At 29.2% G+C, this 13,015-nt stretch overlaps 1 protein-coding gene across 2 annotated transcripts in view; it reads left to right on the top strand.

Annotated features, from left to right (window-relative positions):
- The window catches only part of Prp5 (pre-mRNA processing factor 5), a 29,176-nt gene continuing 16,161 nt past the window's right edge, over positions 1–13,015 (top strand). The window contains exons 1-9 of one of the 2 annotated variants that reach the window (XM_016073834.4): positions 1–249; positions 3,150–3,314; positions 4,209–4,440; positions 4,811–5,119; positions 5,331–5,390; positions 6,472–6,573; positions 7,160–7,328; positions 9,345–9,465; positions 11,159–11,334. In XM_016073834.4, coding sequence (XP_015929320.1) covers positions 236–249; positions 3,150–3,314; positions 4,209–4,440; positions 4,811–5,119; positions 5,331–5,390; positions 6,472–6,573; positions 7,160–7,328; positions 9,345–9,465; positions 11,159–11,334 — 1,348 coding nt within the window. In that variant the 5' untranslated portion in view covers positions 1–235. The remainder of the gene's footprint in view (positions 250–3,149; positions 3,315–4,208; positions 4,441–4,810; positions 5,120–5,330; positions 5,391–6,471; positions 6,574–7,159; positions 7,329–9,344; positions 9,466–11,158; positions 11,335–13,015) is intronic. The other variant, XM_016073835.4, reaches the window with a different exon arrangement.

Genomic DNA, 13,015 nt, shown 5'->3' with positions numbered 1-13,015 from the left:
GCTACTAAAAAGAGAAATATGTTGTTAAGTAGTGGCTTTTTTGAAACGAAGTGAAAAGAGAAGCCGTATCCAGTAAAGTGAATGAATTTTTGTAAACAACACTAAATTAGTGTTAAAAGAAAAGTTAAAGTTAATTTAAATAGAAAAAAAAAAGAAATTTTTCCAAAAATGTTTCCATGTAGTATCTAAGTAATAGCTGCTTATACATCCATAAATTTGTTAATTTTTCAAAGTAATGGCGAGAGACAGGTTGGTGTTGATTTAAATTCATATTTTTCATTGACGTAATTATTCTAAATTTTTGAAGAATTGTTCCTTTTGTGACTACAAATTAGTATTAAAGGATTACATTTAAATGTCTCTTTAGTCATTTTTTTTCTTGTGTTATTGCAGTGTATATTAACGTTTATTTCTAGTTATTTCTATGTTCAATTTTAGTTTTTTCTATTAAAATAATTTTTTTTTAATATCTAATGTAACAATATTTAACTGGATCCTTGAATTTTGAAGCAATTTTACAATGATTAGTTTCACATTTGATAATTTAAAACATATACGATTTAGGAAAAGAAAAGCTTTACAAATAAGTTATGGAACACATTTTAATCTTTTGTTAAAGTTAAACAGTACTTATCATTTCGCTTGCACAAATACATTCAGCTATTTTATTATTTAAATTTTTTTTTATTAAAAAAAAGCTTGTTGAATTTTCTGTTTTTTCATTTGCACTGGTAAAATGGATAAGTACCAATTTTACTAATACGTTTAAAATTATTATAATTTGAAGAAAAATTGTATGTATTTTTTGCACTTACCAGTTGTCCCGCAGTGGACTAATTGTTAAGACACTGTTCCCAGCAGATCACCGAAGTCAAGCATCACTGGCTGCGATCAGTGTGCGGGTGGGTGACCACTTGGATCAGTCTGCGTAGGGACCGAGGGTGTGCAGTATTGGTCCTTGTTAAACTGTGCTACCGTAAAGTGCTCGACTTCGCGTGCAGGTCGTTGGGCTACCGAAGCGGGGGTGCCATCCCCTCTGCAGAGGATCAAAATTGTGATGGTATGTTTTCGGATCATCCTCAGGGATGTTTCCCAGACCGTCGCCAATAGCCCATTGTGCAGCTCTAGTGCAGCGTAAATGAACTACAACAGCACTTACGAGTTATATTCAGTCTTTGTTCCACAGTAGGCAGAAGACATAGTTTCTAGTAGATCACCAAAGTTGAGCATCACTTTCAGTGGTCAGTAAATTGGTAGTTGATCTTTCTATTATAGGATCATGTACCTGTGTTGTAGTGGTCCTCTAAACTAATCTATCATGAAATGTTATACTTTGTGCACAGATTGTTGCACTACTAAAGCAGGAGAGCCATCCTTTCCACAGATGATCAAAATTGAGATGACATGTCCTTAGATCATCCTCTGGGATGTTTTCCAGGCCATTGCTAATATTCTATTGTGCAATTCCAGTGTGTCATAAAGTAGTGTTATTTTGTCTTAATTTCACTATTGGTTTACATTTAAAACTTTGTTATGCTTCAGGAAAAACTCAGGATTATAAAAATTAGTTTTAAAATACCATAGAAAAGTTAACAAATGCTGAAAAATCTACATCCAACTGCCAAATCTAGGTTTTAGCAGGAAATAATATACTATATTTTTTTATTATCTGAAAAGACTAAATTATTTCATACTGATATGTTGTACAGCTAATTTTTTAAAAAAAACTTTAACTTTTTATATTCCTGTAAATATCAGACCTGTCAACTCTTATGTCCAATCTCAGGTCAACATTAGTATTTTCTCAGGCTTATTCAAAATAACTACGAATTTGAGGATCTGGACACACTTTACATACAGCCACAAAACTCTTTCTCGCAGATGAGAAATTGTAGTTCGAGTGTGTTTAGGTTATCGGTAATTCTTTTTTAGAACCTTTTTGGTTTAAAGTTTTTTGAAATAGTTGATGAACACCTATAAAATTTGTAACAATGTGTATATGGATGATGTCTCTTTTAAGCCTAATATCTTAATTCGTGCTAAAATAAAGTTGAGAAAAAATAGCTAGCTTTAGGATTTTTTCATTCTTTTGATAAAATAATGTAAAGTCAGTAACAAAAGAAGTACTATCTGTTGTTGTCCCAGTGAATGTTAGTGGTTGTTAAGAATTTATCAATTTATGCTGTGAGGTCGCACCCATGTCTAGATCATCAGCTACCACTTAACTTCTGAATAGGGTGCATCACACTATAATTTCACAGTGGTCTCTATGTTTTATAAATGTTAAATTTATAAATAAACTGCTATGTGTGTAATATTTACATATATTATAGATCATATACATATATTATAGATCAAGATGGCTAAAACTTATAGGGATGGCCTTGGCATGTCATAGGCTGTAGTGCCCAAAAAGAAGAAGAATATTATAATTTATCAATGGACACCTCAACAATGAAAAGCATTGTTCAATAATTCGTTGTAGCGATGTGACCTAGAAAAAATATTCAGCCACATCAATAAAATCAAAATCTAATTCTGTTCTTTTTTATTGAAACAAACTTTGAAGAATTAGTTGACAGGGAAATGAAATAAAAAAGTTTTTAAAACTGTTATATCAATCCCTCAAACTGAGTCATTAATTTTCAAGAGTAAAAGAATTACTCAAATAAATTTTTATTAAAGAATGTGTGAATTTTTTTAAATTTATTACTTTACATTAAAAGATATAATTTTTTAAAACGAGTGAAGAGTTTCATCGTTTGCATTGGATACACTACACCTTAATAAATTTGTTTTTAAAATACTATCAGGTGGTTTCAGGCATTTGTATTGAGTGTATGTTTTACTTATATTTGTCTTTATTTAATTTTTAAAAAATAAAAACAGCACTTTTAATATCATTCAGGTAAAATATTTACTTTCTGAAATCATCAGTTACTAGTTATTCAGTTCACATAAATTTAAAAAGAAATTTTTTTGGTTAAGCTACAGCTTATATGACTTCTCAATATCTGGCATGCGTGTTTAAATTTTAAGTTTTCAGATGTGCATAAGATAGTTTCATTAGGTTTTATGTTTTTACGGTTTTAGAAAATATTACTTTATAATAGGTGAAATTTTGATGTTCAATTTTTTCTTAATTGCAGCAGATATCGCAGGCGATCTCGAAGTAGGTCTCGTAGCTCTTCTGGTAGTTTAGACAGGGTTCGCAGAAGGCGAAGTCGAAGCAGGGATCGAAGACCTAGAAGTCGTGATAGAAGATCAAGAACACCAGAAAGATTCAGACGTTCCCGCTCACGAGAGCGTCGAAGGTATGTATATGTTTCCTATATAAGAAAGCAGGTACCAATGTTTACATAAAAGGAAATTTTAACATGATGAAGCAACTATATTAGTATTATGATAATGAGACTAAAATATAAAAACCATCCACAACATGTACAAAAAAATCGGGATTCCCATCGACACACAAAATATGTCAGTAGTTTCATTGAAAGAGCAGTGTTTTCATCAGAGTTCTATATAAATTACTTCACAACATTACGATGATAAATATCACTAACACTTCACACACTTTGAATAAACAGTTCTTTTTAGGTAAGCTTTTTATTCAGGAACTGAATATAAAAGACTTTATTTTTTATATTTAGTTTCTTGTAATTCAGGGGAGTTGATGTGTTCCCTTACAAAAGTTTAATAGTGTGTTGCAGATATTTTCTTTTTTAAATATCAGTTTTTGATTTTGGAATTTAATCTTCATTTCTTGTTTATTGTTTTGTACTACAACTCATATTGCAAGAGTGCTAAAAAGTGCATTTTAAGAATACTTTTTTTGTCTACTACTATTTTAGTACTTGACGAAGGTAACTAGTATTGTTCACATAATTCATAGCTGCCAACTCTGCCCAAAAAAATCAAACTTCCAAATTTTCAAAATTTTTCAATAAAATTTATATTTTTGCAATTTAAAATTTTTTTAAAATTAATCATATGCATGATTGCCATCACTATGCAAAGTGGAAGAGACATTAAAACTTGTGGGAGTGTAGTTGACCCTAGGTTTTGTACAAGGCACAAGAAACTCCAAGCCCCAAAAAGTTTTTAAATTTAAGTAAAACATTTCTACAGCAACCCTTTGTAGGCCAGGGACATTAATACCCACAATTATGCATGATTAGTTTTTAAAATATGGCTTTCTGTTTCAGGTCTAGAAGTAGGTCAAGAGATAGGGAAAGGGATCGTAGACGCCGCTCACGTTCTCGTGGCAGAGATAGAAGGTCTCGATCACGTGATCGTCGTGAAAGAAGCCGTAGTCGAGATAGACGGGATCGGCGCAGTTCCAGAGATCGCTCGTCGAAGAAGGATAAAGAAGATAAACGGAAAGAAGATGAGAAAGTTGAAGATCTTGGCGAGTTAAAATTTGAATTATTGGATAAGGTATTAAATTTATAATCTTAACTTCTTTTAACAATGTGAAGTTTGTTCAAGACAAAAGTGTCTTAAATGCTGTTTAAGACAATTATTTTTTTTACTCAATATGTTTTGTGAATAAAAATTAAATATTATTACGATGAATATCTTTAAGGCTATTATAAAGTGTAGGTAAACTCTGCATATTTTATGTAAGAAATTTGATAAAATGAGCTTGTAAATATAATTTGCTCAACATACAATCTTTTGCTGTAAAATAGTTTGTTACTTAAAAGATGACTGAAAAGTCTAATTCTATTGAGCAACAGAATAGCGTATTCTCAAAAATCAACTTTTTTTTAATTTAAAGTATTGTTCAAAAATTATTTTTTAATAGGAGGCACAAAATAAACAGCTTGAATTGGAAATGCAAAAGCGGCGAGAACGAATTGAGAAGTGGAGAGCAGAACGTAAAAAGAAAGAGATTGCCGACGGTGTTGCTAACCCTACTACTAATATAGTGTTGCCTTCTGTTAAGAAATGGACTTTAGAAGATGATGATGATGAAGATCTTCCTCCTCCTCCTGTAGAGACTGAAAAACCTGAAAGTGATGAGAAACCAGAAAAGAAAGAAATTAAACAAGAGGAGCAAGAAAAAATGGAAGTGCCTGAAGATGATGTTGATCCTTTGGATGCTTTCATGCAGGTAATAATTTAGTTACTTATATTTTGATAAAATGAAAATTATATTTTTAACTGATTTATTTACTTGTTTTATTGATCTTCCTATTTCCATCATTCGCTTTATATATATTTTTTAAAGTGTGAACATATGACTCTTAAGTTAGTAAAACATCTTTATGTGGTCCTTCTTCAAAAGTTTGGATTATTAACAATTTAACTATTCATTTTTTTAGGGTATACAAGAAGAAGTGAAACAGTTACGACCAGCTAATCTGAAAAAAGAAGATGGTGAGGTAATAGTTTTTAAGTTTTTACACAATTTAATATTCTGAGCCTACATTTTTCAACCGTTTGTTAGATTTTCTAATTATAAAGGGTTTTTTCCTTAAAGTAATGTCAGTGATTTTATTGGGAAGCAAATATACACATTGCAGCTTACTCAGATGAGCTACAGAAAGGAATAATTTTAAATGCACACTTGGTGATTCAATTATCTCTAACTATCTGGACAGTAAGGATTGGCATTTTTTAAGACTTGTTTTTGTCTCCTGGTCAAGCTGCTATTTGGTGTTAATTATGTGTGTTAATTATCAGATGGTGTTAGATGATGTTAATTATCAGAATACTATGCATGCATCAACACAAACCATTTTTTTAAAAATCCGAAGGACTGAGTTCTTGCAGCTCATTCTTGAATACCTTCAACGACCTCCTACAACAAAAATTTGAAGTGTATGACTGAATATCATCAGAACGTCCATTTAATGGCAACAACCCCAATAATCTAGATAATTGGATTGGTTGGAAACTTGCTTGTGACCCGCTTCTTGGACCAAAAGCCGTTTTAAAGTCTTGAAGTGACTCTTGACAGACTAATACTTGTTTCTGTACTTTAGTATTCATGAAAGAATATTATTTCAGTACAATTGACAAAATTGCATAGTGAGATTCAGAGCAAAAGCAAAAATTCTGATTGAAAAGGAGAAGGAAAAGGGAAAAAGGTACTGAGAGGGAAAAAGGTACCAGAACTGTTAACTTTTGTTTTAGGCATGGGAATGGCGTGTCCGAGACATTACTTTAGTACTTATTTTGTTTACTTAAATTTGTTGTTTAACCCGTCTAATTATTACTCACATCAAAATCTGTTTTCACATTGATTCTGTAAAAGGCTCCAAAGAACTTTCTGTAACGAATCCTCCAATGCCTATAATCCTCGCTTCAATAAATGTATCGACACAGGAAGAGTGCATGTTGAAACTTTTTAATGCGTGTACTAATCAGATTCATAGATGTTTTTTGATTGAGACACTGACATTACTTCATAAACCCCTTATATGTTTTAAAATATTTAATCATAGTCTATACTTTCTTTAGGATAAAGCAGGTGGAAGAGTGACAATGATTGTTGGGATGGCGAAGAAGAAAGATGCAAAATCCAAAGGAGAGTTGATGGAGCAAGACCAAGATGCCTTAGAGGTATGCTTTGAAAAATCACTTTAGTGGTTTCACAAAACATTGTTTGAATATTTTTATGCTGAAATATAAATGTATGTTTTTTTTTTAACTTTTTGTTAAAAGTTTAGTTAGTTTAATTTAGCATAGGATCATTATATTTTAAATGCTGATTGTTATGTTAATTTTCTTTTATTATGTAACCTACTCATAATTGCCTTAATCATAGAGACTTAAACAGAGAAATTGAAAAAGGTAAATTCATTTTACTGTTGCCATTGAGCTAATTGTAAAAAATTTTATTCTATAGGTTTGTTTATTGAATAACATAGGGTGAAACTAGTTGTTTTTGCCCAAATTAAATTAGTAGCCATCTTTTTTTTAAAAAAATAAGGATTAAATTAGTTTTATAAATTTTATGTTGATTACAGCAAATGATTTTTTGTTCTTTTGTTAATGAAGTATCCCATCATATAATTTTCTATCTATTAAAAAAGCAGGCACAATACTGAGAAATAGTTTTAAACCATTATCTTTTTTATGTTAATGAAATGAGACTTACAGTTAATTGTGGAACAACTGTTTTAAAATTCTTTCTTTTTTATTTCAGTATTCCTCTGAAGAGGAAACAGATGAACTTCAGAATGCAATGTCCAATCTTCAGGGTGGGAATAAAGCTAAAAAATTGTTAACTGTTACCAAAGAAGACGTAACTTACCAGCCATTCAGAAAAAACTTTTACGTCGAAGTGCCTGAGTTAGCCAAAATGACTATGGAAGGTTTGTTCATTTTCCCTCCTAAACTATTCTGTATATAAGTGTAAATTATGCTTTCTAAAAATTCCAAATTTGCAATATAGATTACATTTAAAAATAAATTTGTTGTAAATAAGCATAAATTATTAAGTAAATATCCAAAGAACTGTGAGATATTACTTAATTAAAAACTTCATTGGCTTCAAAAATAAAAGTTGGCATGTTCAAACGCTCTAACGTAGACGCCTATTCTCAACACTTGACAGATATGAATGAGAAGAAACAAAATTGCTTCTGAAATATTACATAAAACATAAATTTGTCTATGAAAAATAAAGGTAAAAAAAGAAACTAGAAAAACCACTTCAGCCAATGGTGGTAAAAGTAAATAAAAAAATAAAACTTAAATTAAAAATAAAGATGAAAAACAGAACAAACCACTGTGGCCAAGATTTATTCCAACTCATTATAGAGATGTGTTTACTCTGTGCGCTTTTTCTTAATCACTCTCTGTGGTTATGCTCTATGGTTTTTTTTCTTAATGGCAAGCGTTTATCAATCATTTCTAATTTTGTTCAAATCAGATGTAGTATTAGTAATTTTCTTCATGTTGATCAGGGTGTTAACAGCTGTGATATGGCTATTTTGTGCTGTTATTCAAGATACTCACAAATGCCTTTCAGATATTGAGAAAGAGGTTTTTAATCTTCATTTAATTCTTGCTAATTCTTTACCTCTGCTTAATTCTTTGGAAAAACAACTATGCTTATATAGATTTTTTTTTTGTCCTGTATTTATAGGATTTTGAATTTTATCCTGTAAACATAATCCTTTAAATTTTGATGAAAATTGACAAAAATGCAGGATGGGTCAGATAAACAGTGCCAAAGTTCAAGGGAAAAAAACAAACAAACCAAATTATTTTTAAAATGACCTAAATGTTTCTGAATTGAATTATAGAAATAAAAATTTATCATCCTAAGTTAGCTTATTCTTTTTTATCTCCCTACTCAAGTTTATTTTCATTAATAATAAGTATGACCCAATTATTATGTACTGTGAAAGCAAAACACAAAAATGACATCAAACTCAATACTCGTACTTGAGATCAGTTCAAATTTTTTATAAAATTTAACAATTTTAGAGCAAGTTATTTTTTTAATATGTAAAGTTTCTTTTATAATTCAATTCCTCTTAATATTCTTTTGAAATTTTTGAAAATAAAAATTTATGATCCTAAGTTGCTTTATTCTTTTTTTTTATCTTCCTACTCAAGTTTATTCCATTAATAATAAGTATGACCCCATTATTATGTATTGCAAAAGCAAAACACAAAAATGACATTAAACTCTATACTCTTACTTGAGATCAGTTCAAATTTTTTATAAAATTTTACAATTTTAGAGCAAGTTATTTTTTTAATATGTAAAGTTTCTTTTATAATTCAATTCCTCTTAATATTCTTTTGAAATTTTTGAAAATAAAAATTTATGATCCTAAGTTGCTTTATTCTTTTTTTTTTATCTTCCTACTCAAGTTTATTCCATTAATAATAAGTATGACCCCATTATTATGTATTGCAAAAGCAAAACACAAAAATGACATTAAACTCTATACTCTTACTTGAGATCAGTTCAAATTTTTTATAAAATTTTACAATTTTAGAGCAAGTTATTTTTTTAATATGTAAAGTTTCTTTTATAATTCAATTCCTCTTAATATTCTTTTGAAATTTTGCTTTGTCTATCTAGAAAGTTACAAAGATTATTTAGTGATAAGTTTAATATTAGTTTTTTTTTTTCCTTCTTAAATTGGTTATTTTCTTAAATTCATTGGAAAACTTGGTTATTTCTTTTTCTCTGTAAATATTTTTTGTTAAAATGTTTGGCCATTTAAAAGTTTCATACTGGCATGTAAATTGTAGTTTACATGTACAACAAGTCATTAAAAAATTTAGAGACTTTTTTAACTCTGGTATCTGCATACCTTTTTCTTATTATAAGACTAATATACATAAATGTATATATTTATTATTTTCAGAAGTTGAAACCTTGAGAGATGAACTGGAAGGAATCAAAGTTAAGGGAAAAGGTTGTCCTAAGCCTATTAAAAATTGGGCTCAGTGTGGTGTGAGTAAAAAAGTTATGGAAGTACTAAAAAAGTAAGACTTTTTAATTTTTTTTATCAGTACTAGTGAATGTAGCTATAGATCATTCACCAGGAGTTGGCACTTGACTCCGCCTTCATCGCGTGGTGTCCAACGATACTATTTTTGGGAGAAGGATGTGAACAATCCTGAACAAGGAAGGTAGCTATTTGGCAATCTTTATAGTTTGTCTTTTTTTGAGACATTTTGCTGTAAAACAGCGGATTTTAAATTTATAGTATATTTAATTAGCTAGTGAAAAGTTTAATAGCAGATGACAAAGCAAAGTAAGTGACTGAAAAAGAATTCACTGTTTGTGTTTGCCGCACGTTAAGGTTAGCCTCAATTTCAAGCACGGAAATGTTTCTCTTACTCCTCCGCTGAAATGAACTTAGCGCCTGAGGAGGTGGAGCCAAGCAGTGGCGTACGCAGAATTTTTTCAAGGGGAGTGTTCATAATTTTCTGAAACTACTAAAAGAAATTCGAGTCTGTAATAAAGCACTATCATTTCCCTAATTTAGGCAGCTAGACAATTTTGACTTTTTATTTAGATAACATTGTTTAGTTAAATTTTGATTTGATTTCTTAAGTTTAAGAACATAATGTAATATCTTCTGAAAAAAGTCAAAAGTCGTATGGGTGGGAAGTAACATTTTGAGGGCCACTTTCACATTCATGAGATTTTGTTATGCTAGAAACGTTTTCCTCAACGGAAATATCACATTCTGTACAACAGAAAAACTTACATTGGTACTATATGCTGTCACCTCACTGATTTCAGGTCGTAATTTTTTCTCAAAATAATTAAAAATTGTTAAATTCTTGCGTTTTCACATCCTAAAGATCCAAGAACAGCAAATATATATATATATATATATATATATATATATATATATATATATATATATATATATATATATATATATATATATATATATATATATATATATATATATATATATATATATATATATATATATATATATATATATATTGGCACAGAAATATCCGCTATGGTACGATCTCAAAGTTTCGAGCTGGAATGAATAACTTCAACGAGCACAATATCTCCAATGGTATTGTTACTGATTTCTTCACTAGTCGAAATAGTGGCGACGACGGGTTCGGCGATTGAATGGACTTTTTGTTAAGACAAAATAAAACAGATCTAGCGACAAGCTCCAAAAGACAAGCGGCAGAGATAACTCTTAGTCTGACTAACTAACTCCACTGTACTCCGTTCCCCCTTTTATATAATATTTCATCGCATCTCCAAAATTCTCGAATTGTCTCAAAGATGACAGAACGTCTAGGATTCCAGAATCATCGCGTAAAGACCTCGCGAATGACAGCCAGTCTCGAAAACTATACTGGCAGGACAGAAAGGAACCAGTCCGTAACAGTATCACGTGAATTTGGTTTCAAAAGTACAACCCTATTATAGTAAATGTTTTTTCAGTACTCTGAGAAATAGCGTGAGAAAAAAAATAAGCATAAGGCAAATAAAAATATATAGTCTTAAAAAATAATAGCTCGCATAATTTCTACTAAAATTTTTATTTTTGCCATTTTGTCTGAGCTCAAGGGGGGTGTTTAAACCCCTAAACCCCTCCCTTGCATACGCCACTGGAGCCAAGTGCCAACTCCTGGTGAACGAACTATAAATTCCTATGCTTATTGAGGGTTATATAATTTATTTTATTTATAGACATAACTATGAGAAACCGACTCCAATTCAAGCCCAAGCTATACCATGTGTCATGTCTGGTAGAGATATGATTGGGATTGCAAAAACAGGTTCTGGTAAAACATTAGCCTTCTTGTTACCAATGTTTCGTCATATTTTAGATCAACCTACATTAGAGTCTGAAGATGGCCCTATTGGTAATAAGTGAATTTTTTTTATTTTTTTATAATGTTCTTCTCTTATTAATAATTTTTTAAAAAACTTTTTGCTCTCATATTAATATTTTTTTACAATCTTTATCTTAATAATTTAAAGATTAAATGATCTTTTATATATTTATTTATGTTAATAGTTTTAATAATTTTTCATAATATGACTGCAAATTTTCTTTCTATAAATTTCGCATTTAAATAAATAATTCTTTTTTTTTCATTTTCCTTTTTTTTAAAAAATAAAATCGGGGGGACAAATCTCATATCTAAAGATGCTCTGACAGTAACCTTAGTTAGTGAATATGGATGCTTATAATTTTAGGAATAAAAGGTTTGGAATACTTTATAATCTAATTCTTTAAAACTTTTTAAATGAAAAAAATTGATTTGATAATTTTTTGAGATAATTTCTTTAATTTTCAAAGCTATTGAGTATTTCTGTACATATCCTGGTAATTATATCCATAATTATTAATAAAATATGAAGTTTCTTAAGTTAGTTGATAAAATTTTTAATATAATTTATTTTTCAGAATAAAAATATGAAGTTTTAACATAAATAAAAATTTTCAAAATTACTTAATTTTTTTAAAAATTTTAATTTAAGGTTATTAATTTTTATTAATTTATGTATACATATTTTTTGTTTGTTTTATCAAAAGCTTGCACAATAATTAGCATTTTTGTTAAAAAGCACAATATGAAAATGCTGACATCATTTGTATCTCTGAATGATTTAGTATTGGTTAACATATATTTATTTTTTGTATATTTGCTTTTTCTATATATATTTTTATAATTCATGTCAAATTTTTGTTTGAGCATAAGCTTACACAATAATTAGCATTCTTGTTAAAAAGCACAATATGAAAATGCTGATGTAATTTTTTCTCTAAATAATTTAATTTTAAAATTAAAAGTGTTAAAGTTTTTCATAATCTGTATTTTTAAAAAACATTTTTAGTTAAGAAACAATGTAAATTTTATCATTGGCAGGCACTTTTTGATGGTCAATTTTTTCTCTCTTAAGTTTAGTTTGTTACTAAGTTTTTCCTCTAAGTACTTTTGCCGTATTCTGAACTAAAAATTGTACTGTCAAAAATTTTATAGGATTTTTATTAATAAAGCACAATATGAAAATGCTGATATCATTTTGTATCTCTGAACGATTTAGTCTTAAAAGTGTTAAAGTTTTTCATTACTTAAAAAAGAATGTAAATTTTATTATTGTTTGGAATTTTTGCTGTTTATTTTTTTTTTACTCTTAAGTTTTAATACTTTTGTATTGTTCTGAAATAAAAATAGTTCCATTTTTTCTTGTTGAAATTTATATTGTTAAATATTTTATTTGACAGTATAATAATCATAATAAGAAAACAAGTATTTTCTAATCTACCACAGTGCAGAACCTCTTATCCGGAAATCAGAAAACCAGATAACCGGGAAGGAAATTCGGAACTGGAAATTAACTTTCTTCCATTAAAAAAAATATTTTCCCCTGCAAGATTTTGAGCCCATTTTGTTATTTATTGCGTATGGCGTATCGAGTTGAAGAAAGAACTGATTTAGAGGACGGATCAAAAGCCGTTTGTAGACGAATCTCACATAAGCACAAATAGCTTATATATGTTATTAATGTTAATAATAACATTAATAACATATATAA

This window comes from Parasteatoda tepidariorum, chromosome 6 (genome assembly GCF_982258835.1).
Source record: "Parasteatoda tepidariorum strain Cologne lab strain chromosome 6, Ptep-v5.0, whole genome shotgun sequence".
NCBI classification, from domain to species: Eukaryota; Metazoa; Arthropoda; class Arachnida; order Araneae; family Theridiidae; genus Parasteatoda; species Parasteatoda tepidariorum.
The sequence above is the reverse complement of the archived record's forward strand: the minus strand, read 5'-3'. Positions and strand labels throughout refer to the sequence as shown.